The sequence below is a fragment of the Solea senegalensis genome, unplaced genomic scaffold (assembly GCF_019176455.1).
Source record: "Solea senegalensis isolate Sse05_10M unplaced genomic scaffold, IFAPA_SoseM_1 scf7180000013493, whole genome shotgun sequence".
Classification (NCBI taxonomy): Eukaryota; Metazoa; Chordata; class Actinopteri; order Pleuronectiformes; family Soleidae; genus Solea; species Solea senegalensis.
The window spans coordinates 9,869-37,701 of NW_025320831.1; the positions used below are offsets into that span (position 1 = coordinate 9,869).

The 27,833-nt window shown below is 43.4% G+C and overlaps 1 protein-coding gene across 1 annotated transcript; it reads left to right on the forward strand.

Moving 5' to 3' along the window:
* The first annotated feature begins 11,641 nt into the window (after positions 1–11,641).
* Positions 11,642–26,611, forward strand: LOC122760375 (ral guanine nucleotide dissociation stimulator-like 1). The gene is made up of 17 exons (XM_044015499.1): positions 11,642–11,888; positions 14,357–14,467; positions 17,377–17,585; positions 17,673–17,747; positions 17,826–18,016; positions 18,108–18,232; positions 19,114–19,329; positions 20,214–20,317; positions 20,464–20,548; positions 21,518–21,606; positions 23,295–23,346; positions 23,457–23,578; positions 24,110–24,199; positions 24,300–24,486; positions 24,721–24,972; positions 25,055–25,169; positions 26,089–26,611. The coding sequence occupies exons 1-17, from the start codon at positions 11,844–11,846 to the stop codon at positions 26,274–26,276; spliced, it is 2,256 nt and encodes a 751-aa protein (XP_043871434.1). The 5' UTR covers positions 11,642–11,843; the 3' UTR covers positions 26,277–26,611.
* The last annotated feature ends 1,222 nt before the right edge of the window (positions 26,612–27,833 follow it).

The window sequence follows — 27,833 nt, forward strand, 5'->3', positions numbered from 1 at the left end:
GTGGTTGTGGTGTTCTCAGCTCCACATTTGCAGGATTCTAATGTTACAGCAATCTTACACAGAAATATCTCAGAATTATATGTTCAGTCATGTGAACTTTTACAAAGATCTAACAATAACGTCTTCCATGTTCCAATTTAAAATCCTCATGCTGTCAAAGCTGCAGTTATCAGTGCTTAAGTCCAACTCAAGTAGTATTGGACTGTAAGTACTAATGCAAGACTGTCCCTCCCCTAAGACAACTGTGGACAGACACACTTGATTTATATGCATCAGTTGACCCAAGTCAATAGTTTAATCTCCTATCATGCATTTTATTGCTTTTATTGACTTCTTTTTTTAATGGTTGCTTTGCAGCCTAGGCAGTTGTTACCGATGCTGGAATTAGGAATTTTCCATTGAACGGACCTGGATTTATGTCTGGGTTAGTATAACAACCATAGAAACTCAGATTCATCCGCTCTGTGATTCATGCGAATCTTCCGCACTGAAATCAGATCACAGACGAGGTGCAGGAGTCTGTGTCTCTCTCACACCACACATTATGGTGATGGTCCTGCCTTTCCAGCTTTAATAGAGGATTCAACTCATAGCAACATGTCCTCGGGTGAGTTTTTGTCACATGACTGTCACACTGGTGTTTTTATGTATGTTTTGAGTTTTGGGAAGTCTCTGCCTATCTGACTTCCTGGCTGCCGTGTCCTCTCCCCTCTCTCCCACTGTTTCCGCCAATTGTTTGGAGGGGTAAGAAGACTGGGGGTTAACTTACAGACTCGCACACTCTCTGCATCGTACATTCATAAACTCTGCATGACAGCAGATGATGATTCCATGTGAGGGTTTTTTTCATAGTAATGTGTTATAATGTCCTCTCGGATGCATGGACGGAGCAGTGAGGATGAGGGCTCAATACTTTTCATAAATGTAATTTATTGCAAAGAAAAGTTACAGTGGCACAATTATTAAACTTTTTAAAATGTGTATATCACATGTGAAACAGGGCAGTTTCAAGGGGACAAAGGGGGACTGGGGGGCCCCATATCTAGCCATACCAAGCCCTCCAATGACACCTTATAATACAGTTTACAGTTTAAACAGAAGGTAGTCTACTGTTCTGTAACAAACAACTGCCTGTTGTTAGCATTGACCCAGTTTTTCAACTGGTACAAATGAAACCCTTAGCATGACTAAATTATTTTATGTAACACAATCTTTCAAGTGGCATGTGGTCACAAGATTGCTATCTATAAGTATTGCTGCAGTCCCACAAACACTCCCCCTCCAATATGCATTGGACCGCTTATCCAATCTTTCACCCCAAAGCATTGGAAGCACGTTTTCTGTACTGGAACTTAGCGTTCTCAAACTCCTGACTGATCTTCTGTGGTGTTTGTTGTGAAGATTTACAAGCACAGGTGAGCAGACTGTCCTCCAGTGAAACACAACTAAACGTGATATACAGGAATGACGCATCACAAGTACCCTTAAAGAACCCTTAAAGAAATACCCTTAGTGGTAGTATAAATAACAGCCATATGGTACCTCATTGTCTCACGTGTCCTCATTAATTAGCTTCAATGAGGTTTCCATCAGCAGTTCACTCAGTGGTTAAAGCATTGTACCTTGGGATTTGACTCACACTTGATAACACACATTTATTTTATTTTTTATATGATTGTCTGTAACTTGCTGCCTAGCCCTGTCTTTTTTAACCCTAACCTCACTAACACTTGTGCAATGCTGCTAAAATACCACACAAAAAAAACGTACCAATGGGTGTTCAAGGCACATATATATATATATATACATACATATATATATAGATAGATAGATAGATAGATAGATATTCATATGGACAGCAACAGCATTGTGTAGTGTGTCACACTAATGTTCTGTGTGTAGCTAACACAGCTACTGCTGCCTGGCCTCACTGGCCAACCCATGCTTATATAATTGCATTACAGCTTTAGTGTCTGCACAGACATTTACATCATGAATCACATAATTGTGGAATAGCAAACTATAAATTGGCCATAACTGATTTAAGGAGCTTCACACAACATTTTAATTTCTGTGAATTCATATAAATAGCTGTTCTTGGGGGCCTCGGGACATGATCTGCTTTGCATCTTGCACTCATGTCAAAGATGTACAAAGAACAAGTGCATGTACAGAGTTCATGTGCTCACCCACCCGCCAGCACAGAGGGACAGAGACTTTGTCTTCACTGCTTTCTTATGTCCCAACTGTGCAGTGACATTTTGTCCATCTGCATGAGGTTATGAAACCGTGGCTGTCATAAATGCATCAAGTAGAGTCATTACCTCGCCCTAATCACCGTGCTGTGCTGTTACAGACAGCTGTCAGGTCCACAGTCCAGGTCATCATATCAGCAGTGCACTGAGGACATGGACACAAAGGGACACACACACACACACACACACAGAGATGTGGCAACTGACACAGATAACTGACACAGTTATCTTTAACATCAATTAATACTTCTACTAATCCATAAAATCACATGTTCAAAATAAACTTTATTGTGATGCAGATGTTAGCGGATGTGATTCAAGTAGGAAACACTTGGAACATGATCGGGTTTGAACCCAGCTGCACAGAAGTGAAAGTGTCAACAGCTGCACACACACACACACATACAGACCTCAGGAGGTTACCACAGGACATTTCACTGCTCCTCAAGTGTGCATTCATTTAGTCTCTCTATTCAGGGATACGGAAATGTGTTTAAGCTGCAGGTCCATTAATTAACACTCCACTGCAGGGAATATGAACAGCGGGCATACAATAAGCAGCAGGACAGTTCAGTGACCTTAGTCTTTAGAAAAGCAGAAGTAGCATTTGTACAGGGAAAAGGGGGACAAAGGAAAGGAAAAGGAGGGAAGGTGGCGGTGGGGTGGGGGGAGGAAGAAGGGGTTGCGCAGAATTTCGATGATAGCTTGTTTTCCATTGAACAAAAGTCAGAGAGCTGAGTTTGCAGCTCCTTCTTCCTCTTTCTTGTCTTTTCGAGAAGTGCACGTTTCAGGCCGAAGCTCTGTGACGTCTCAGTTTCCACTTCTCGACTTCTTTTTTGCTTGTCATGTGTTTTGATGACTTGTCAACACTGATTCATTCATCTGGTTCAGACAAGTTATGCCGCTTTTTTTTTTGTTTGTTAATAAATAGGGATACATACTGTAAATAAAACCCCGTGTTTAATGCCAGTCATTTTGTTTCTGCCGTGATTGTGGCGTCACCTTTCTTTTGTGGATTTAGAAATCCAGCACTAATTTAGTGTCTAAGAGTTTGAATGTTTACAAACACCAGAGTCATCCGAGTTTACCCAATCGAAGCAGCAGAGCAGTACCTCCGGTTTTTCAGGGCCGTAAAATTAGTTTTGTCATGAATCTGCGGCGAGGAGTGAACAGTTTACTAAGTAACACAAACTGTCAGTTTCCTGTCTCACAGCATGATATAGTTGACATAGATTTAACTTGTTAAGTGGACAAAACTTGTTTTTCTGTTGTACCAGTTTGCTGAGCTGTTATGCACCTGCCTCTGGTTGTGTCACAGGGATCCTGCTAAAATGCAAAAATACTAAACTATTTATTGCCTTTTGGCCTTAAAATAATGTGTGTATGATTTTCTGTAAGAGTCATATAACAACTCATATTCAATAGTCAGTGTAAAACTTTGCAACATCTGGGAAGTTGAGAAGAAACGGAAAGGACTGGGTTATTTTATTTATCTGTAAATGAAGCTGAAGGGACAGAAATGCACTTCTGTCACTTCTTCTAACATAAATGTCCCTGCTCTCAAGATTGCACAAATATCAAACTACCAAACTTCTCTAAAATCTCTGGCTCTCGGTTGTACTTTCATTTTGTTGTCGAGCACTTAAGATGGTGTTTACACGCGTGTACGTGCTGGATGACCCCCAGCGTGTCACGTTGTCTGGTCGCCTGCGTCTCTGTAGAGGTCGACATTGTGAATTTGGTCCTAATGAGGTCACATAATGAGACGGGTGTGAAAAGTCAATATGGCAGACATTCATCTCAGAGCGGCAACTGGGGCAGAAATGCATCAAACCATATGGTAATGGGGGTGTGCTTTGTTGTGGTGCATACATATGTGTGTGTGTGTGTGTGGGAGGGGACAGAAGGCCACATGTGCAGCTACATTCACACACACACAAAAAAAAACCCTCGCCAGCTTGATCCCAGTCATGCGTCCTGGCTAATGCTGCATTTCTGTGAACTTTGCATACGTGTGACATGTAACGTGTCCAGTTACTAATATGAGTGGTCAGCACTCGCACAAACCTCTCGTCAGCAAATGACTAATTATCATGATTCTGTGGAATCTTCAATAAACACAGGAAAGTGCCAACAGTGGAACACGATACATAGAATAGAATAAAATAGAATAGAATAGAATAGAATAGAATATACTTTATTAATCCCTTTATAAATTCTTTCGTCACAGCGCTCCAGTGTACAAAGGTAACGAATATTATAGCAGCAATTTTTTTTTTTTTTTAATTTACAAAGTTAAGAACTATAAGAATAAGTGAGAATAAACCTAAGAATAAAATTACAAAGATAAAAGAATACGAATAAAATAAGAATAAATTTACAAACTTGCACCTCCCCCTCCCCCATATTAACAATATATGCAGAACATGATGGATACATGTCCTGCATTAAACGTTTGGTTGTGTCTGTGTAAATGTGAATAAAGCTTTTATGTGTTTATTCCCTCTGGTTTTTCTTCAGTGTGTGCGTCACGGTCACATGCTTTAATCTGTCTGTGTGTTTTTGTACTTGTGGTTATGCTATTGTGTATCATATAATATCATATTAGTGGATGCAGCATCTATGGCCAAATCTGCCACATTTACAACATGATACACTTAGTTTCTCCTGTGGGCAACATGTGGCCAAGTGGAAGAGAGTTGGGCTTGTAAGAAGAGGCTCACAGCAAGAAAGTGGCTGGTTCACGTCCTCCCACAGGTCTAAAAACATGCAGAGGTCAACTGGACACTAAGTTGCCTGTTGTAAATGGTTATTTGTCTCTGTACGTTGGCCCTGCCTTTCGCCCCATGTCAGCTGGGATTGGCACCAGCAACCCTGCGACCCTCATGTGGAGCGTGGAGCAGTAGACGATGGATGGATGATTTACGCGTACAAATGTAAGATTCACGCTCCCCGTCGACCATGTGAGCATTAATGCGCGTTGTCTATTTGAAATAAAAATGAGCACATTTGAGACGATGTGTGAAACTGAAGTGTAGGTGACCTAAGTCTGTTCCAGGTGTCAGGAGAGAGAGGTTGGACTGGATGAAATGAGGTTCTTAATGATGAGAGTGGGATGCTCTGATAGCATTTTAATGACACAACACATTATGTAAAGCATGTTCAGTCATCAGCCATGACAACCAGTTACGTGTTTTAATGTTTTTGGCTGATTGATGTCAACCCAAGAAAATTCCTTCCATTTTTTTTATTTTTTTTTTATTGTGGGTTTATTTGTGAATATATTTGTGAATGACATCATTTTTGAAAGTGTTTATCAAATAGAGACTCATTGTAATGCTTTCCCATTAGTGATGCTAGTGGACACATACAGTACATACTTGTGTGAACACAGTGAACTCTAATTTCACTGTCACTTTTCTGTGGCTTGTTAATTTTTACGTCAACTCCCTCCTTCTGTCCCCCATTTTTTTCTCTCACCCCTACTGGCTGAGGCAGGGGGCTGCACATCTTTGGGTTTCTCTCCACTGACGCCTAGTGTTTGCTCATTGTGTGAACTATTGAACTCTTCTCTCCTCTCCTCTCCTCATCTCTTCTCTCTCTCTCTTCTCTCTCTCTCATCTCTTCTCTTCTCTTCTCTCCTCTCCTCTCCTCTCCCTCTCCTCTCCTCTCTCCTCTCCTCATCTCTTCTCTTCTCTTCTCTTCTCTTCTCTTCTCTTCTCTCTCTCTCCTCTCCTCTCCCTCTCCTCTCCTCTCCTCTCTCTCCTCTCCTCTCCTCTCTCTCATCTGTTCTCTTCTCTTCTCTCCTCTCCTCTCCTCTCCTCTCCTCTCCCTCATCTCATCTCATCTCATCTCATCTCTTCTCTTCTCTTCTCTTCTCTTCTCTTCTCTTCTCTCTTCTCTTCTCTTCTCTTCTCTTCTCTCTCTCTCCTCTCCTCCCCTCTCTCTCTCCTCTCCTCTTCTCTCTTCTCTTCTCTTCTCTTCTCTTCTCTTCTCTCCTCTCCTCTCCTCTCCTCTCCTCTATCTCTATGTTATGATTTATCAGTGTATAATTCCTTTATTTTGGCAACAAAAGGCTTGTTTCTGTGCCACTGCTTGTTTTCGTTGTAGTGTGCATCGTCTACACAGTTTCATTTCCTGCAGTGCACGTGCATCACACTTCACTGTAACACCAATGTAACACAATGTAGCTGCAGACCGGGGTAAAATATCACTCTGAATTAAATTAAGACGTGAGATGCAACACTTTCACGGAGTACAGGCTGAAATAGCAGCACGGACGGTCGAAGGAAGTGCACCCGACAAATGCTCTGGTGTGATTGTGGGTTTGGTGACAGAGTTTCACACGCTTCATTGGTGGGTGGTGGTGTTTTTGTTGCGTGCAGCACGTGTAACATGTATGTGCCGGGCAACAGATGGTCCGACTCTCATTAGCTGGGGAGGGGTCAGACAGACAACCGAGCCAGTCCAGACGGATTCATTCCAGGCTTAGTGGGACTTAGATCTAAAGGGGTGTCAGGGCTGAGGCCCTGTGAGAGGGGAGGGGCCGTGTGTGTGTGCATAATGTGTGTGTGTGTGTGTGTGTGATGGTGGAGCTTCTATCATTTATCCTAACTTCTCCAAATGTAGCAACAAGTGGAAACAAGTGTTTCTAGTTCTAGTTTGAAATGAAGTTTAAATGCTTTGCAACAGATTTGATGTAACTTAAAAACACCAGAACAGAATAACACACTTGATTTTAGTGTTGATGTAAAGTGCAGAGGAGGAGGAGGAGGAGGAGGAAGAGGCAGAGAAGTCGGGGGTGTTTCTCTGTCTGCAGCTCTGGACTTTACTGGAAACTAATGATGTCACCCCTCCACACACACACACACACACACACACACACACACACACAGGGAGGATAGAGCTCGACAACAGGCAGGACAATAGATGTGAGGAGCAGAGACATGACATAAGAGCAGGGGGAGAGAAGCAGACAGAGCTTTAATGTGGCTGTTTGCCGGACAAAGGCTTCAGTTGACCAAAGCAGAGACAGAGCCAGAGAGAAAGAGAAAGAGAAAATGCAGCTGTGTGTAATGACGGATGAGCCGGCGTGTCCTTATCCATCACTGTTGTTTGTTACAGTGCTTCAACAGACACTCCACCGCTGAGTGCATGTCCCCCTGCTTCATTGCTCTTAAACAGGCCTATTTAAACTACTTTGGCTGCGTTACAGCAGATCATCCCGACCCTGCAACATGAATATAAAACCCTGCTGACTCTGGACAAACCGTGTGGTTCACGAACTCTGCCCTCTACTGGGCAGAATGCTCTGGAAACACAAAACCTCCAACCACACATAAACACGCGGTGAAATGAAAGAGCGATAAGAGCCTTTAACACACACACACACACACACACACATATACACACACACACACACACACACACACACACACACACACACGACCTGAAAAGTAAAGAAGAAAGAAAAGGCGCAGACACATTTGATTTGGACTAGATTGAGCAGCAGAAAAATCACTCTCCATTTCCAACGTTACAACTCCTCTCTTCAGTTCTGTTGTGTGTTTACAGTTGACAGGAAACGCTGAGTCTCTTTCTTGTCTGAAATATGAAATCACTCCGTCTCTGGATGTCTGGACAAGATTGCTCGTTGCATCACTCGTCCTCCGTCTCTCAGCCTGAGTGTGGATCCTCTCAGTTTCTGAATGATACCGTGAACTCTTTCCTGCCTGTCTGTCTGTCTGTCTGTCTGTCTCTCCTTCACCCACTCACAGAGGAGATAATGTCCTTTCAAGTTAATCTCTCTGGTGTCCTACACTTTCTTGGGATGCATGACCTCCTTATCTTGGACGTATTAAATCTGTGACCCAGCACTCACACGCTGTGATGTGTCTGTGTTTTTCAGAGTTTGTCCAGCTCTCCTGCTCTATCTGCTTCTCCTCTCTTTTTATGACCGTGCTCCAGGGCCAGCAAGGTTCCACAGCCACAGTCAGGTATGAGGAGGACAGCAGCCTTGCTGGAGTCAGGAGGCTGGAGGCAGGAAGTGGGAGATTTCCTGGAATGTGCGTTTTCCCCACACTGGTGCAATAACAGAGCGAGCGGTGCGCCTCCTGTTTTTGTCAGCCGTGTGCATGTGCCGTTGCTTTCTGTTCAAACTTTGTTGGACACAGAGATGTAGGAAGTCCAGTGATGGCAGGAACCACTTATAAACAATTCAAAAAAAAGAAGTTTAGTCCTCATCGAGGGCTTTCCCAAGTGCGACTGCGTCATTAGTCGTCCGAGAGGAAGGAATAGGGATTGTCCTGTTATAGAGGAGAGCTTTATTTAATGTCCTTTCAGCATAGAAACATGAAAATGTCGCTCATTCATGTCAGGTTTGTGTATTTTATACCACTTCAACAACTTTCCAGCGGGAGAATCATTGTCCTTTTGCTTCTCCGTGTTTGTGACATGCTATATTAAATAAGTTAAGATTCGTCCCACATGGGTCTGCAGTTTCCTGCAGCCGTGCAGTGATGACTCCGCCCACGTTGAGTAGGTACTTTTTTTGCAGTGATGCAAGCTAATCGCGCCGCGTCGCACCGAGGCGAGTAGAGCCGGTGGAAATATGCCATTAGTCGTCTTAGACCGGCATCATTCTGTAATTATTATATGATAATAACCTTTCAGTATAATAAACGTTCAGAAAGAGAGAGGCTGTTCTGTGAAGCAGCTCCAATATCGATGATCTTTTGTTCTAGATATGAATTCTAAATATTTAGTTTTGGTCCAATGTGTGAGAATAAGTGACATCTAGTGGTGAGACTGCAGACTGCATCAAACAGAGGAGTCAAGGTCGACAATGCCGTTCACTTGCATTCAAGTCCTTGTCCCATTGTATCAGCACTAGTGGGGAATTTTATTGCGTGAACTCTGCAAAGGGGCAAACCACCACCTTGATATGGCAGCACAAGCTGGAGGCCTCCATAATGCAAGGCCCTTGCCTATAGCACATCAAGAGCCTATGGCTACAAAAGGCAAACGATTTCAGTTTAAAGCAAAGAAGCTACTAAAGTTTGAATCTCAACTTGAAGGTGTGCTCCTCCTCCGCTCATCTGTCAATCGTGCAGCAGCTGCCATGTTTGTCAGATGTGACATCACTCCTGCTGTGAGACCAACACTCCGATCCTCCTGGGACAGAGCCAGAGGTCGCGTGGGGCCGCAACCTTCCCACTGCCCCTCTGGGCTTCCCAGAGCTCCAGAGACCCCCAGGGACACCGGAGCAGCTCAGCCTGGGAACTGGAGCTTGTCCGGTTATACAACATGATAAATAGTTAGCAAGAAGAATTGATCAAAAACAAACTGCTGGATCTCTGACGGAGAAAAGACTTCCCTGGCCTTAGGGTGCACTCTGGCTAAAGCTGGGGGCACCCTGTGTGTGTGTGTGTGTGTGTGTGTGTGTGTGTGTGACATGCAGTGTGACGTCTGGGTTACATGCTGGTGCAGGAGTGGGCAGCATGTATCACGTACACACTCACACATGGTTTTGCCTTTTCTCCCACTGATCCCGATCAGCAAAGTTCTTATTGTTGCCTCCTCGGTCCGTGTGACTCTGCATCGCTTACTAGAATTATGTAAATGTGTGAAACCTCTGCTTGTTCACTGTTGATACACATTTATGGTACAACTTTGTACAAGAACCGTGCCTCACACAGTGGGTTTGTCTGATTCATATCTGTGGGTGATTTGAGTACATGCGAGGGCTCATTCACGGTGGAACAGTGATGCCCGTTCTCACACACTCGGCCCATTCTCCTCTCCCGTCACTGACAATGCACAGTAGTGGTGACGGCATCTCGAGCCTTCCTTGTATTGTCCCACACAGCTGCTTTATGACTGAAGGCCCCACATCACATCGTCCGTACAGGAAGTCATGTGAGGATTAATATACAGTGTATTTGTTTCCATCACGGTACAGTACGGTTTGGAATGGTAAAGTCCTGAGAATAATAGCTGCAGGGTGTGTGTGGTGTCTGATGGCCACGTAGCATGACAACGACTTCCATTAGATATTTACATTGATCACAAGGGTTCGATGTTTGTCTGTCGGCTGTCAGCTGACTGTCGAGACCCACCCTGACTGTACCATTCTGTTTTACTCTGGTACCTCAAAGGAAGGGAGCCAAAACATCGGTTATTCTGGTACTCTGGTTCCTAATGGAGTGTTTAGATCTTTTCTGGTGAGTGAAAACCACCGTAGTTCCCTCACACTCTTGGAAACGGGAGATGTGAGTGTAAAAGTTTGTAATATTTTGCAGTCTCACTATTTGATGTCACTAGTTATTACCATGAGGTAACAGGTTGTGAAAAAAAACTTTCAGAAATACAGATTATGGACGATATCAGCTGTCAATCACACTGTCGTCCATTTACCCAGATATATAAACATCACACCCAGTTTACCTGTTGGGGATTGTGTTGCTCCCGTAGCTCCTTGGTCGTGGTTTTTGGTCGTGGCTCGAACATAAAGGTCATTTCAAATCAGGGCTCCCAGACTGAGAGGAAAATACCTCCCTTTTGAATGTGAGTTTTCATGGCTTCTACTGATCAGTTGCTATTAAATAATAAATATATATATATATATACATATACATATATATTATTTTAAAGCACTTTGTAACAATATTATAGTTCAACTTACAACTAGTTTATTTATGTTAATGTTCTGGGATTGCTCTGTGTATGTCTCCCACCATAACATTTATTGGCTAATCATATGCAGTACTTTATTATATCATTATATCACATTATATTTTTGACTTTACTTTCTCTCCTAAATGGTGTTTCTTCAATAATATGATATGATAACACAGTGGTAAATATGTGTAAAATGAATACAACTAAAATAGGATCTGATGAGAATATTTGAAGTTTCTTAATCATCACAGAGAGCAGTGATGGTTTCATGTCAGCACATGTGCTGTAGGGGAATGTAATCAGACAAGTCCCACACTGGTGTACTTATTTACATAGTAAATGTACATATTTGTAATCATATCAACTTTTAAAATGAGGATTTGTGTTCTTTTCATTTCAAGAAAATATTATTTGATAGATCAAAACAATAAAAACCTAAAAGAACGCCATCACAAGACAAAATGTTCCTCTTTTTTGAGGTAAACACAACTTTAGACAACTGGTAAAAATTATAAATGATTTGCTTTATGAATTTCACATGAAGGAGATTTATGTCTGTGCCGTGTTGCGCAAACACATCACAGCCGCGCGTCATTGCGCACGTTGTTGTCAGTCTGGTGGAAGTGGCGCATGAAAAAAGAGGAGGCGGAGTTTGGACGGGACTGTTGTGAGTGGGAGTGGGAGGAGTTTGGTAATTCACTAGAAGAGTGGAGAGCGTTTACTGACAGTCTCACACACACACTCACGGGATTTGGAGCGCGGATCAAAGTGTGGCGTGTGCGTCAGTGCGCGCGGATACAAGAGAAACCGTTTTTTTCACAGCGAGGATTTTACCCGAGGAAAAACCTTCTCTTCTTCTTCTTCTTCTCTGGTCGGATGATTCATGAGCTCTGATGCTGCCTCCGGATCATGAAAGAAACGCTCACCATGAAGTTCGCCTGGAAAACTAAAATGGTAACAATTAAGAAAAGAAAGAGAAATTCAAAAGTTTTACATGCTGTGCGCGCTGTTGTTATTGTTGATGTTTGTGGTTTTAAAGAGAGAGGGGGGTTAAAGAGGGAACGGGGGAGAGAAAGGAAGGGGGGGTGTAAGCTTGGGAAAGTAGCGGATGATGGGGGAGAGCAGAGGAGGAGGCGGAGGCGGGGAACTGTGGAACAGTCCAGGTTTAAACCCAGTTGAACCCACATTGTAGTGGCTCTGCGTAAAAGTTTGTAAACCTGTGCAACAGCAGGAAGAAATAATGAGTGTGTGTCTGAACTCTGTGTATGAAAACTTTTGTCTGGAAGCCCCGCCGTGAAACAGACTGAGAGAACAATTGTCGAGGCCCCGGGGCCACCATCCTCATCATCATCACCATCATCACTGTCTCTCCTCGGCTCCCAGCTGCGTCCAGTCGAGAAAAGCACAAAAGCCAACAGATCACACTCCACACAAGTGCTGTTGTTATCGCGGGAGTATTGTTTCACACACTCTGTGTCCTCCACGGTCACTCTGAGCCTCTGCTGTGGAAGGATTCAGGTGATCACAGGCTGTAAACACGCACTTAAAGAGCCAGTGTGTCACATTTATGCTGGTGTATTGGCAGAAATTCAATCCTTCTCTTCCCGATTCTGCCCTTAGGGGTCGCCACAGTCAATCATCTGTGTTTCCTTCACAACAGCCACAAACTTTCTCTGTGGTCAAATGGGACAGAAGTTGAACATTCGACCCCAAAACTGCGTATAATCACTTTGAAATAAGAATTATTTGGTTTTCTTAGATTTAAAATAAGCATTTATATGTTTTTTGAGCGAGGGGCTTGTTTTACGGAGGCAAAGAACAACAATATTCCGTTTGCTACGATCTCCAGTCTCACCATTAGACGGCACTGGTTCTCCCACACTGGACTTTGAACGATTCATGGAAATAATATAAACATTTTCTACAATTTGATTTGCAATATCATTATTTGAAGTCAAGGCTCAGTGGAGCGTTGACAGTTAAATAGATTTAAAATGTGTGAGAGCTTAAAGATAAGGCCTCCGTGTATGGGTTGTACGTTGGAACAGAAGGTAGAACAAGATAAGCTTTTGCACTGTTGAAATACACAGTTTTGATTTGTTAAGCACTCATTTAAACTCTCCTCTCTCCGGTGACACTGTTGTTGTTGTTGTCATTGTGGAAGTTAGTGTCAACTTTTAGTGTCGGCTCAACACAAAGTGAGCTGAGACTGTTTCTTTTTAAAAAACTTGGCTCTGAAAAACATCTGTGTGTGTGTGTGTGTGTGTGAGAGAGACTGTGAACTCAGCAGCCTGGGCCTGGCCAGCCAGTACTGAGACCTCCTGCTATTGTTTTGGGAGTGTGTGTGTGTGTGTGTGTGTGTGTGTGTGACTGCATGACTCATGCACTGATGTATTTATCTGTCTCTGTGCCAGCCTTCCAGCCGGCAGCTAAGGCAGGGAGACAATGTTGCTCGCCGCACGGTTGGACGCTGAGAACGACGTATGATGCTTCAGACAAACTGAATCAGCTCAAACTCCCTCCTTTCAAAGAAAAAAATCCATTTCTTCTGTGTTGTTTTTGTTGTGTGAGGTTTTTCTTGTCATGTTTCTGAGTGGCCGAGTGCCGCTGACCTCCAGGATCGTCCACAGAGTCTGTTAACGGCAGCTTTCACCTTTGACCTCCTTTCTGGCACCCCCATTCTGTTGAGACAAAAAGCTCGGATTTTGCCGTGGAGCAGTTTAAGTGAGAGTGTTTGTGTGAGTGTGAGTGTGACTTGGCTATAATACTGCACGCGTGGTGTTTCTGTTTGGCCTGTCCCTCTCACTGTCTGCCTGCCTCTGTTTTTGTTTCCGTGCGTTGACGTCTCAGCAGAGCTCGGCCGGTTTCTGAGCTCCAGTTTTGGATTTTTTAACTTCTCTCGGTTTGTTGACGCATCCATATTGTTTTGTGAGTCATTTACAACCACAGACATATGCTGTACATATGAATCAAATACGTGTGTGTGTGTGTGTGTGTGTGGGGTTGACACACATTTGTAATCAAGCTCTCTTTGCTTGTATTTCACGACGTATGGGTTTGTTTAAGAGACTTCCCTCTGCTCTGACTCTTATCTGTAACTTTTCACTGACTTCAGCTCCAGAGAGACACAACAGTGAAAGAGATGGATAATAAAAGAGGGAGTAAAGATGGAGTGAGGGGAGGGAAGGGGAGGGGAGGGGAGGCTTGGCAGACTGCATTTGTGGGGGTTGGGGAGTCAGTCTTGATGTTTTACTGCACCTTAAGTCCTTCTCTTTCTAGTTCAGAGTGAATGCAGAGGTTGCGTGTCTTTGTATTTGTCATCTGTTTTCCTGCCCTGACTCTTTTTGTGAATGTTACCTCTGCAGCAGTGAGTCTTCCCTCACATCTGAACTCTCTCTCTCTCTCTCTCTCTGTCTTTGCAGAGCTCAGTGCAGGACTGGGGGGAGGAAGTCGAGGAAGGAGCCATCTACAACGTGACACTGAAGAGGGTTCAGATTCAACAGGCAGCTAACAAGGGAGCAAGATGGCTGGGGGTGAGTCGACCTAACTCGTGTTGAACACACACTGGAGCAGCGGGACACGGACTACACTGTGTTAATACAACTAAAACCGGACTTATTATTACGTATGTTTCGGGTCAGTTGGGCTGTGTTTCCATCATGGCATGGTTCCGTACGGTAGAGCCCTGGGTCAGACTTTGGAACTGAACTGATGGGGCTGGTTATTTTGGTAATATTCCTCATGGAAACACAGAAACAAATACGTCCCGCGCTGAATTAAACTGAAGCGTTCCACACGGTGGATACACGACTTTGGACTGAAGCTGGTGTGGTCACCTGTTACATGCCACTTTCAATGGGAAGATAAAGCCAGCCTAAAAAGTCACTGTCAGAACACGGCATACATTCATTTGCATATTTCTATTAAATCACTCTTCCTTTATAACAATGCTGCCTCTGTAAATAAGAGTCGACACCAGGGCTTGAAGTGAGCGGACAGTACCAGAACCTCTTCATTTGACTATTTTGTGCACTGGGCACTTGTAACTTTAGTGTCACTACCTGACGTTCACCCATTCTCTCAAGAGTCTAGTGTTTGATTCTCATGTCTCGTGTCTCTCGTGTCTCTTAATAAAAACTTGTGTTTTTATTAAGAACTAAAGGGTGAAGCCGAAATAAAGAAGAAGAAGAATATCTATTAAAAGTGTTGACGTCTTGTCTCATTTATGTTGTGGAGGACAGCATAGTTAAAGGACACCAAATAAAATGGACTGTGTGCTTGAAGTTCAAATCATTGTTGGAAATGTTAAAGATAATGTTGTAAATCACAAGTCCTGTTTTTAGTGATTATAATAAAGGCTAAATATTGAAATAAACATCACTAACATCTTATGGTAGTAAAGGTAAAGACATTCCCATTCAAGTGCAAGTCTGAACTGTTTATTTGCCCAGTGGGATTGGGGTGTAACACACACTGGGGCAGAATCACAGCTGGTCTGGAGATTAGGAACCTTTCCCCCACTCTCCCAACCTGTTGTTGTTTTTTAATCTCAAGCGGAACAGTCTCTAACGCTTGGCATTCGTCGCGCGCGCGCGGTTTATGAAATCAACCCAGTTAGGTGTGTGCATCCTGCGCAGCTTAAAAAAACAACACAACCTAATCTCTATTGTTGTTTTACCATTGGAGCTGCAACCCTCCCTCCGCTTGGACGACACCTTTTTTTTTAAGTTGCCTGCTGAAAAGCGACAGTTTCACCAGACCTGCGCCGGTCTGTTCAGCCAAAGCATGTGATTTCCTGACCTTTCCAACTGCCAAAAAAAAATCCCCCAGCCCGTTCCCTTGTACAGCGGAGTTTTCTAGTTTTATGAAATGCTGGTATGACAAAAAAAGTGCAGTAGTGAAGGCTTTTCCTTGACTGTCAGTGGATATGAGGCATTAGTGTTTCCTCCACTGCGCTGTTTATATCAGCATAATAAGACGTTACACAGTATATTATTACACAACACAGAAAGGGCCAATTAGAGGCATTATCCCCAGTGTCTCCTGTGAGTTTTCTACAAGAATGCACAAAAAAAAAAAAACCTGGCACAACAGAAATTACAAGTCAGATTTACAAGGCTTTTCATTTGTTTGCAATAAGAATTGTGATCTTTTGTTTTGCTTGAGCTGCTCGACGTGGGAGAACGGCACATGAAAGACGGAATAGATAACAGCTCTGGGGCTTTAAGACCATAATGACGGAGCAGCAACAGCACGAGCTGTCAACTGTATTAGAGCTAATTAAAACAACATGGCGACTTTCTGCTGCACAACACACAGAACAGTCTCATTCGGCGCAGATTCACTCCCAACAGTCAATTGTCAGGGAATGAGAGTAATTACAACGAGTGGGATTAGCGGCGTTTACAGTGTGCGGGGTAATTAGTGGATTTGGTTGCATTTGAATGTTTGGTAAACTGAAGATGAGCTCACTCAGATTTCTCGTGTTCACTGAGCTGTTGTTGTTGGGAGAACTCGGCTCACGCTGCTCTACTCTCTGTCTGAAGGGGTTGTGGAGGAGGGGCCTGCTGTGATTAAAAGCAGATTGGAGTGTTTCCTGTTGTAGGGCGCTAACATCACCCAAGGTCCCTCTCTCTCTCTCTCTCCCTCTCTTTCTCTAGCTGTTGTGTAAGCACTGACTGTATCGCTGTATGTTCACATAGACCAAATAAAATAGTCCAGCACATCTGGACGAATCAGAGTTAAATATAGGTCACAACTGTCTCCACTGTTTCCTCCCTCCGTCCGTCTCGGCCTTTACTTCAAGAACACACTGTGTGAAGCATTCAATGACTTGTTCTCTTTAAATATGAAACTCCTTCACTCACCCCATTGCTTTTCCAAGTGCATCAGGGAACTATGGTGGCCTTCAGGGACCAGAAATGATGTCTTTGTTTTTTCAGTTTTTTGTTCAGGCTGCTGTAGAAACACTGGCACGAGATGACGGCCCATTTCTAAATGACATACAAAAGGTGCCAAACATACGGCCCATGGGCTAGTACCGGCCCACCAGAAGGTCCAATGAAAACCAAATATTTTATTATTTAAAGCGATTATACAGTTATATAAGAAAATACTCAGGGTATTATATTCAATATTTTTATATCCAACAAATCCTTCTAAATGTTACACACTGGACCTTTAAACATGGCTCTTAAACACTTTTGTTCTCATTTTGATCAGAAATAGAAAGAAAAAGTTTTAGATAAGACAGAGATGTAAAAAGCTATAGTTTTTAATGTTGTTTTTGCTTTTTCTCGTCTTCTGAATTGTATCCAGATGTCCAAACATGGAGCCAAAAATAAAACACAGATAAGCGTCAGAAGTGACTGTTAAACATTAGCTCCCCCGGGTTTAACGGTGTCAAAAATATGTGTGTGTGTGTGTGTGTGTGTGTGTTCAGGCGGAGGGCGATCGGCTCCCTCCCGGCCACACGGTGAGCCAGCTGGAGACCTGCAAAATCCGCAGCATCCGTGCGGGGACGCTGGAGAGACTGGTGGAGACGCTGTTGACGGCGTACGGAGACAACGACCTCACCTACACCTCCATCTTCCTGTCCACGTACAGAGCGTTCACCTGCACGCAGACCGTCCTGCAGCTGCTGCTCGACAGGTCAGACGCAGTGACGTGTTTCAGCTCGAGTACTAAACGTTTGCTGTGTTCACGTGTTTAAGTGGCTTCCTCTGTTCTCTGCTGCAGTTATGGATGCATGGAGGAAAATGGACACGACACAGAGAGACGCCATGGCCCGGAAACAATCGGAGCCATCAGAAAGTGAGATCCGTTATCCATAAAGGGACAGTTCATGCCTTTTGGTGTTTAAATGTAAACGTCTCCTCGCCGCCTTCACAGTGCCTTGGCCTCTATCCTGTGTGCCTGGCTGGACCAGTGTCCTGAAGACTTTCAGGAGCCTCCTGACTACCCATGTCTGCACCGGCTGATGGACTACCTGCGTAAAGCTCTGCCCGGGTCCGAGGCTCTCAGACGGGCAGAGAATCTGCTCGAGCAGCTGCAGAGTCAGGCTGGCATGGATGACAATGATGGTAAGTCGTGAAGTGGAGAGTTATACTCACTATGTTGTGTCTCATCTCGAGGTTTCACTTTCAGAACAAATGTGGTGTCACCTGCTTTTAGGTGGTTTCCATGCCAACAGTTCTTTCTGCCTGGGGGAAGATGAGGAAGTAGAATATGAGGTCCACGAGGACTTCCTGTCTTTCGATGCCGACCTGGTGGCTGAGCAGCTGACCTACATGGATGCGGTAAATGAGGAACAAATGTTCACCTGCTGCCTTAAAAGCACCAGTAACTCGACTGCTATGTTTTACCACGCAAGCTGACACTTTCAGATTACTTTAGGTAGAAATTTCAGGTTAACAACCGCCATTTAAATCAAGTTAAGTGTTGTTTTTAATTAAAACTTTGTTTTTACCAGGATTAGACTCACTGAGATTAAGATACAAGTTACAGACTTTAACAACAACAACAAACGGCACCATAATCATCATACATGTTAGAAATAAATAGACCGTAAATGGATTAAACTACAAGTAGTCAACAAACAAAGCTTAGCGACATTAAAATCATCTCAAATCAGTTAAAATCAGTTAAAAACATGAACTAAAGTGTTCAGTGAGACCAGCTCCTTCAGTTTTAGGTCATTTTGCAGAGCGTTCCAGTCACAGGGAGCAGCAAACTTAAAAGCAGTCTGACTAATGGAACTGACAATAAAAACTAATCCTGTGACCTAAGAACCAAGTGTTTACACCAGGACAAATCAGACCAACCAATGTTCATAATGAACCTTCTATAAATAACATCTCCATAATCCAGTTAAGCATTGAAGTCTTTTTTTAGCCTGAAAAGAAGCTTTTAACTTCTTTACCTGATGCTGAATATAAGGAGTGAAGGAGAGACAGTCAGCCTCTAGTATTTGTGTGAATAAGTTTCGTCCTCTGGCTTTAAACAGATTGTACTTTGGTGAACTTTTCTTATCCTTAATATTTAAGTTTGCACATATAAGATATTTATAGACGTGAGTTAAATAAGTGTTAAACACAATCAAGAGGAGAAGAAATGATTTCACACAGTGCAGGTTCCCTCCCTCACGTCACACTAACATCCACTTGTCCTCCTGCTGCAGCTGCTGTTTAAAAAGGTTGTTCCTCACCACTGTCTGGGCTCCATCTGGTCTCAGAGAGACAAGAAGCACAACAAACACTGTGCCTCCACCATCCGAGCCACCATCACGCAGTTTAACGCCGTGGCCGCCTGCGTGGTCAGCACGGTGCTCAAACACAAGCAGATCAGACCGCATGTCAGAGCGAGGCTCATCCAGCGCTGGATAGACATCGCTCAGGTGGGCAAAACACACACACACACACAGAGACACACACAGACAGAGACACACACAGACAGAGACACACACACACAGAGACAACACAGACACACACACACACACACAGAAATACACACGCACACAGAGACACTCACAGACACACACAGAGACAACACAGACACACACAGAGACAACACAGACACACACAGAGACACACACAGAGACACACACAGACACACACACACACACACATACACACACACACACACACACACACACACAGACACACAGACACACACAGAGACACACACACACACACACAGCGACAACACAGACACACACATACATACACATACACACACACACACACACTCACAGAGTCACACACAGAGACACACACACAGAGACACACATAGACACACACATACACAGAGACACAGACACACACACACACAGACACAGCACAGACAGAGACACACACCAGCACACAGATACACACACACACACACAGAGACAACACAGACACACACACAGACTAACACAGAGACACTCACAGAGACCACATACACACAGACACAGACTAACACAGAGACACACACAGACACAGAGACACACACAGACACACACAGGGACACACACACACATACACACACACACACACAGACACAGAGACACACACACAGAGACACACACAGACACAGACTAACACAGAGACACAGACACAGACAGAGACACACAGACAGACACAGAGACACACACACAGAGACACACACAGACAGACACAGAGACACACACAGACACACACAGAGACACACACACACACACAGACACACACACACACACACACACAGAGAGACACAGAGAGACACAAATCTTCACAATCTTCACAATCTTCTTTTGAACAGGAGTGTCGGATACGTAAGAACTTCTCGTCCCTGCGAGCGATCGTGTCGGCGCTGCAGTCGAATCCCTTGTACAGGCTGAAGAGAGCGTGGGCCTGTGTGCACAAGTAAGCCTCCAGTTTCTCAGCAGTTTTCACTGGAAGAATCACAATTCAATACAAGCTGTGTTTGATTCTTCCACGTGCACGTTAGCCGCCGCCACACACTATCACACACACACACACACACTAACATGAGTCTGTGCCTGACGCAGGGACAGCATGCAGACGTTTGAGGAACTGTCCGACATCTTCTCAGACCACAACAACTACCTGACCAGCAGAGAGCTTCTCATGAGGGTGAGTTTCAACGTTATAGTTTATAGTTTATATAAGAGCGTTATACTTTCCTTTGTACGCACACACACACACACACACACCTGTCACAGAGTTCATTAAATAACCAAGAAAATGAAACTTTCATCTTATTACACAACACGACACAGAATGTGAGGGAAAATACCAGCGTGCTACTGCTGCTGTTTCACAACAGCAACCACCAGGGACATGGAATTGTTTAATAAATAAAACACGTATAAACATGTAGACACACAAAAACACAACAAGGGACAAAACAACTAAACTCCATGACATCAAGTGTAAGAAAAAGTGACGACAGCAAATATTTCAACACAAAAGAAGGACACTGTGTTACGCAAGTAAGTGAGAGTGAAGGGAAGTGAAGAATACAAAGATTAAAGACAGGAAAACTAGAGCTGAAATTCAATCAAAATAATATAATAATAACATATTATTTTGTAATATTTCAATCTTCAAACCAAATTGGTGTAAATGACCATTTAAGATGGATTATTGTTACACGTCAGATTCTACAGACTCAAGAAATATCACACAATCATCATTTCAAATATGTTATTCAAATGAAATGAACGATGTAAATATGACTTTTCCCTCTCACATCACAAATCATATTTTTTATTCTAGTCAAAATAATCGCAACTCTTTATTTAAAATCATTCAGCCCTAGTAGAAACCTCATTTTATTACCTTATTTTTTAATTTAGAATAAATGTGAGGCAGCATATCTGACCTACATACAGTATATGTCACTGGTACATGTTAAATATTGATATTTGACTCATGTGACTGTACCAGAGTGTCCGTGTCTTTTTTGTCTTTCGTCCCCGGAGCAGAAAGCGCGCTCCAGCGAACGACAGGGGAGTCAGTGATGTTTTTTAAAAAGATCTGGAAACCCTGGAAACGTTTCTTCAGTCACTTGTGTGAGAATCTCTCGTGTTTGCTTTTCAGGAAGGCACTTCAAAGTTCGCCAGTCTGGAGAGTTGTGCCAAGGAGCACCAGAAACGCACCCACAAGAGGCTGCAGCTGCAGAGAGAGATGGTGAGACAAAGAGCGCCTTTAACCACCGCGGCCAAACAAATCACTCTCTTCTCTCCCCCTCCCCCCTTTCTCTCTCCCCCCTTTTCTTTTTCGAGCGCTGCTAAAACAGAGCTTTGTCATTTTAAACAACACATTCCACCAAAGTGATGTATTTGAGTGGCCTGTGTTTACTGGCTTGTTAAAGGAGATGTTTGTCAAATATGTACAACAGCCATGTTTTAGCTTTTACATCGTTCACTACAACGAGCCGTGGTTCTCAAACTGTGGTACGTGTACCTCCAGTGGTACGTAGAGGAAAGTCTGAAACACTGTTCTACTGTATATACCAGGGTATGTGATGGGAGTGAGTAGATAATCGGCGGCGCCTTATCTCTGGCTGCATCTTAATCTAATGTCTGAAGTATATACACGTGAGGAAGAGGAGGAAGATCAATTCAATTAGTCCTTCATCAGTGCTTCTCTGCAGTTAACCCGTCCTCTACTCGAAGCTTTCCTATGATATGTTCAAATCATCTTACTGGGAATAAATCTGCCTTGTGCAAACAGTCTTTGCTCGGTCTGTTTACACCACTGTTTATTATTTATTTATTTATTTATTTATTTATTTATTTATTTATTTATTTATTTATTCATTTATTCATTTATTCATTTATTCATTTATTTATTTATTTATTTCGGTCATGACATTTAGATCACTCATCACATAACAGTGCAGTTCACACAATATACATAACCAAAAGGGAACGCGGGAGAAGCAAAGCTTAACTAGTCCCGCCCCCATTATCATCATACATTTCGTTTCCTTTTTTTTTTTTTTTTTTCTTATGACATTTTGACAAAGAAAACATGTTTCAGCATCCGATAGAACTCGGAGATATAGTCTAGCTCTAGACAGTCAACTCAGACTCCATGTGTGTTTATTCATGTGTCCATGATGTTCCGTCGCGCGTGACATTCTCGACTTGTTGCCTGGCAGATTCAACTTCCCAAAAGTCACAAATAATCCAATCAATCCAATCAATAGAGGGCACTGCATCATATTATTATTATCATTATTATTATTTTTTTTTCCACTTTAGTCATCTATTTCATCCGTAGGATTCGCCTCGCTTTTCTTCTCCATCCTTTTCATGTGCTCGAGGATTGTTGAGACGTCGGAGCAAACATTGAACCATTTCGTTCATTTTAGAGATTGAAAGTGAAAGCGCGTCTGCTTTAACGCAGCAGCAGAGACTTATCACATGACCAGAGGCAACAATAACGCACCATAAAGACATTATATACGTTAAATATGCACGTAGAAGAAAAGTTAACCTCAGCTGATCTCCTGTCTGCTTTGAGACACCAATATCATTTTTCTTCTGTAATAGTGAATATTTCACGTAGTAGTTTCAATAACTCCTCTGTTGTGTGTCAAAGTGCTAAGTTCTACATTTACTAAATCGAATTAAACCAAAACATAATTCATAGAATGTTCTGTTTTCACAGGGAGCGATGCAAGGAACGATACCGTACCTGGGGACTTTTCTAACCGACCTAACCATGTTGGACACAGCGCTGCCGGACCTAGTAGAGGTAAACACCTGCACGTCGTGTGTGTGTGTGTGTGTGTGTCAGGTCATTTTTGGACTGGTCCACCTCCCGCTGTTTGTCTAAGCTGTTCAGGGTCTGACAGCTGCTCTTTCTGGGGCGGCCTCATCAACTTTGAGAAGAGGCGCCGGGGTGAGTGGAGCTGCATGGTCTCGTCCCCTGACATTTTTTTTTTAAGCGTATGAGTTTGGCAGAACTTGACAGGCGTCTTCCTCCCTCCCCTCCCCTCCTCCCCTCTTTCTCTCTCTCGACGCTGCAGGAGTTTGAGGTGATCGCTCAGATCAAGCTGCTCCAGTCGGCCTGTAACAGCTACTGTCTGACTCCAGAGTCGACCTTCCTGCGCTGGTTTAAGCACCAGCTTCAGCTCAGTGAGGAGGAAAGGTACACAACACCCTCTCACTTGATCGCACCATTATCCATTAGATAACAGGCAAATTAGAGGTTGAGGTCACGGTCTGTTGGAGCTATTGTTAGGAAACACACAAGAGAAGCTTCTTTCTCCACTTTCTCTTTTCTCCTTATGTCTTCTCACTCCCTGCTGATCTATTGTCCTTGTTGTTTTTACTCGTTTTTCTACTTCCATGTTTTGCTCTCTCTCTCTCTCTGAGAATCACTGAGCATATGATTTCATCTGATTTGGTCTGTTGTCAGTAGAAAAGCACATATAATAGCTTGTATGTCGGTACTGGAAGCAAATAACGTTACATCAAGCTTTGTCTTGCAGACGTTTGTTTAAGTGAATAAATACTTGGATAAAGAAAACTTTGAAAACAAAGGTTCTTTTTTAAATGTGGATGATAGAATTTCTGATGATCTAAAGACTTAAACAGATTTATGTCAAAGTTTATGTTCCATTATTACCTTAAACTTTGATATCAGTGCATCATTACTGATTAATGTTGTTTCTTGCAGCTACTCTCTGTCCTGTGAGATCGAAGGTCTCGGCGACAGCAGTCCAACTTCACCCAAACCTCGGAAAAGCATGGTGAAGAGACTCAGCCTGTGAGTACAGCCGCAGACACACGTTCATCTGTGAATGAATGAAAATGAGTCGCGTTGGAGGTGAAATTCAAACATGATCGCTCCCTCTTCTGCTTCTCAGACTGTTCCACGGACCGGACAGCAGCACAGCCACTTCTCCAGTCAGAGAGTTGCCAAGGTCGCCCCCCACTGGCAGCTCAGGGGAGAGCATGGACTCAGTCAGTGTGTCCTCCAGTGACTCGAGCAGCCCGTCAGACAGCGAAGCACTCACTCCTCTGACTCACACCTCGGACTCCCAGCACAACAAGGTGAGAGGTGACATTTAACATGAATCTTTTATTATTAAACAACAGTAATTGATATAAATCTCATCCTGAATTGAAGTTGTGTCGACGGATGAAACTGTGGTTTTAAGGCTAATTTACCGTCTTAATCTGATGATTAATAAAAAAAAAAAAGGAGAAAGGATTTAAGAATGTTTGATTTAAAGTGGATTATACGATCGGTGTCCACCAAACATTTGTCTCATTCCGTGTCCTCAGCTATCCGAATCGTCCTCCTGTAATTCCCTCCACTCCATGGACACCAGCTCGTCGACGGCCAGCGTCCCCATGTCCCCTCCACCTCCCTCTCACCCCGGTGCCCCCTGCACCCACAGACGCTCCCTCTCCCTCACCCCCTTGTCCCCCGCGTCCCCGAGTCAAACCCCAGCGTATAACACCCAGGCCCAGGACGTGTGCATCATCAGGGTCAGCCTGGAACACGGCAACGGGAACCTCTACAAGAGCATACTTGTGAGTGTTTGTGTTCAGGAACTGACTCACATTCAAACAAACAAACACCCGTGGGTGACTTGATTGTCTTTGTCTCTCACAGTTGACGAGTCAGGACAAAACACGAGCTGTGATTTCTAGAGCAATGGCGAAGCACAACCTGGAGGTGGAGCCAGAGGAAGGATATGAGCTGGTACAAGTCATCTCTGAGGAGAGAGGTAAAACACGGCTGGACTTTCAAATCAGTGAATAAACATAATCCTAAATAATCTCGCATTAGCCACAACCCTCAAGCATAAATCAACATCTCGGATTGGTGCAGCTCCTCGTTACTGTTGCTAAATTCATCTCCACTATGATGTAATGGATGGATGTCACTATATTATGTAGCCATGATTTCCTTCTCTAACCCACTGTAAATGTTATATAGACAACACAGTATCAACAAGGTCAATTTACTCTTTGCCTTTTTCCTGATTTTGTGTTATATAATTCATAACTAATCTCTTTTTAACATCAATGGAAAATGTACTTTCAGAACCAGCGATGTTATCACGGGTGTGCATGTTTCCAATTATCACACCAAAATGACGTTTTTAACAAACAGTATGAGACACACAGTCAGAGCAACAGTAATAACACTGAGTTAATGCAGCAAATGACGTGTTGTATGTAATTAACTACTCAAATCTGCTGTCAGTATTGTCGTCTCTGGGCTAATTGCCTTTACGTCGCTATGTAGAGGTGTTTACAAACTTTTTTTAAATAGTAGTGATTAACTTTTAAATACAAACAAATGTGTGTTACGTTCAACAGCTTTCGTCAAATGTGTTCAAACGACAGCGTTCAGATCTTGTGTCACCCGGCGACATTCGGCAGCAAACAGGTCAGAGGACGACACTGAGAAATATCCACAAAACGTTAGCGAATTGTTCGAGCAGTTTGATGGGAGGAACACTTGGAGTTCCCGCCCACCCGTGCTGCAGCTGTATACACACAAACGCTCCCTCAGTCGAGTCTGATGTCACAGGTTCACAAAGACCAAACAGAGGCAGAACAACAGCGTTGCAGCTTTGATGCAGAACTGAAATATCTCATTGACATACCGACTGACATCTCTACGCTTTGTCCTCACAGAGTTGGTGATCCCAGACGGCGCCAACGTCTTCTACGCCATGAACACCTCGGCCAACTTTGACTTCCTGCTGCGCGTGCGAGGCTCGGCCGCTCGGTTGGTGCAGCTGCGGAGCCGCTGCAGCTCCACGCTCCCTCGAGCCCAGCACCGCTCGAGCCTCTCGCTCAGACTCAGCAAAGTCACGCTGTGACACATGCACCGACACGACCCAGTGGTTTGCCCTCACGCCACTAACCCAGGACAACCCAGGACAACACAGGGCCAAGAAGTGAGCTTCTGACTTTTGAAGGGCTTCACCTTGACTCTTATTTAGTGTCTTCTCTTGTGAACAGCCTTGACGTAGAGCGCGTGACTGCTGTGCTAGTGGGACTGTGATTTTCACTCGCGATGCCTGTGACCCCAAGTGGCCTCCGCTTTTTAACTACAACAGGTTTTTCTTTTTTTTTGTTTGCACATGTTGTGTGGGAGGAGCCAAACTCCCGACCTCCGACAGTATTCTGATATTAAAACGTCCTGTGATGTGTGTGTAGCTGAAGAACTACTTTTCTGGTAATAGAAGAGTGACGATGCAGAATTGTCCTGTTGCCTTTTTCTTTTTTTTTAAATGATGACAGTAATCTGAATGATATTGGTGATCTGATTGACCAGAGCTGTGATGTCATTTCACTTTGTCTGCCTTGTGCACAGTGTGCACAGTGTCTTCAGCCCCCTCGCATAAGTGTGAGCTGTGTGACGAATGCGGCCTCGCGTGCATTCTGATTGGTTCCAGTACTTGGTTTTAGCAAGTCCTCGACTCGCGTTGACACGGAACCTTACCTGCGTTCGTCCTCACCCTGCGTTCAGGGTGTCGAGATGCAATTTGTGCTGCTGTATCTGATTTGAATGGAAGAGAAAAGAACGACAGGTGATGAAATGAAGGAAGGAGCGACGTGTTCACTGTCTCAAACTGATGCATACTTGTACCTCTTTGCTCTTCATTATATGAATTATAGAGTTGCACTTGTCAGATGTGAACGCTGAAGAGTGAGTGAACTCTCTTCTAATAATTCACATAAATGAGTTATTCTTTTTTTTTGTAATTGTTGCCCTTTTTTTTTTAAAATATATATGTTTTTGTATCCGAGTTCAGAGTGAAGAGAACTTTAAAATTAAAATGTATTGAATACGCAAAGAAAAGAATGTCATGTTTTAGCCATGTGCTCACGTGTGTGCGTGGAATGATGTCACACACAGTAAACATTGGCCTCACTCACAACAACACCGTCACAGTTTGTGCCATAATTACACATCAGCTAGTTCAGTGTGGGTCATTTCAAGCTGTCCTCATCCCCCGCGTTCCTCACTGCCAAAGACTTTTCTTCTACCTGAATAAAATAAATTATTATCATTATTACGACGGTTGTCCTGAGTGTTCGCTGATATCATCTGCTCTTTGAAAACCATGGAACTTAAAAACGACGTTTGATGACTGCACTTCAAACACGGTGCTATTTTCAGTCAATATTATCAATCAATTCATTCATTCATTCATTCATTTATTGTCCACTGCTTTATCCTCCACATGAGAGTGATGGGGCTGCTGGTGCCAATCCCAACTTGACATAGGGCAAAAGGCGGGGAACACCGTGGACAGTTCACACATTACTTATTATTTCATATAATAAGTTTTTGGTCACATTTGAAATGTTTTCCCATTATTATGTCGTATTATAATATATAACCTACGTCCTATTCCATGCTGTCAAGG

Excerpts from the sequence above, each read along its gene's own strand:
- LOC122760375 (XM_044015499.1), top strand. The coding sequence starts at position 11,844 with ATGAAAGAAACGCTCACCATGAAGTTCGCCTGGAAAACTAAAATG. Across the intron at positions 20,549-21,517 it reads GCAGAGAGCTTCTCATGAGG|GAAGGCACTTCAAAGTTCGC; the intron begins GTGAGTTTCAAC and ends TTTGCTTTTCAG. Across the intron at positions 25,170-26,088 it reads AGTCATCTCTGAGGAGAGAG|AGTTGGTGATCCCAGACGGC; the intron begins GTAAAACACGGC and ends TTGTCCTCACAG.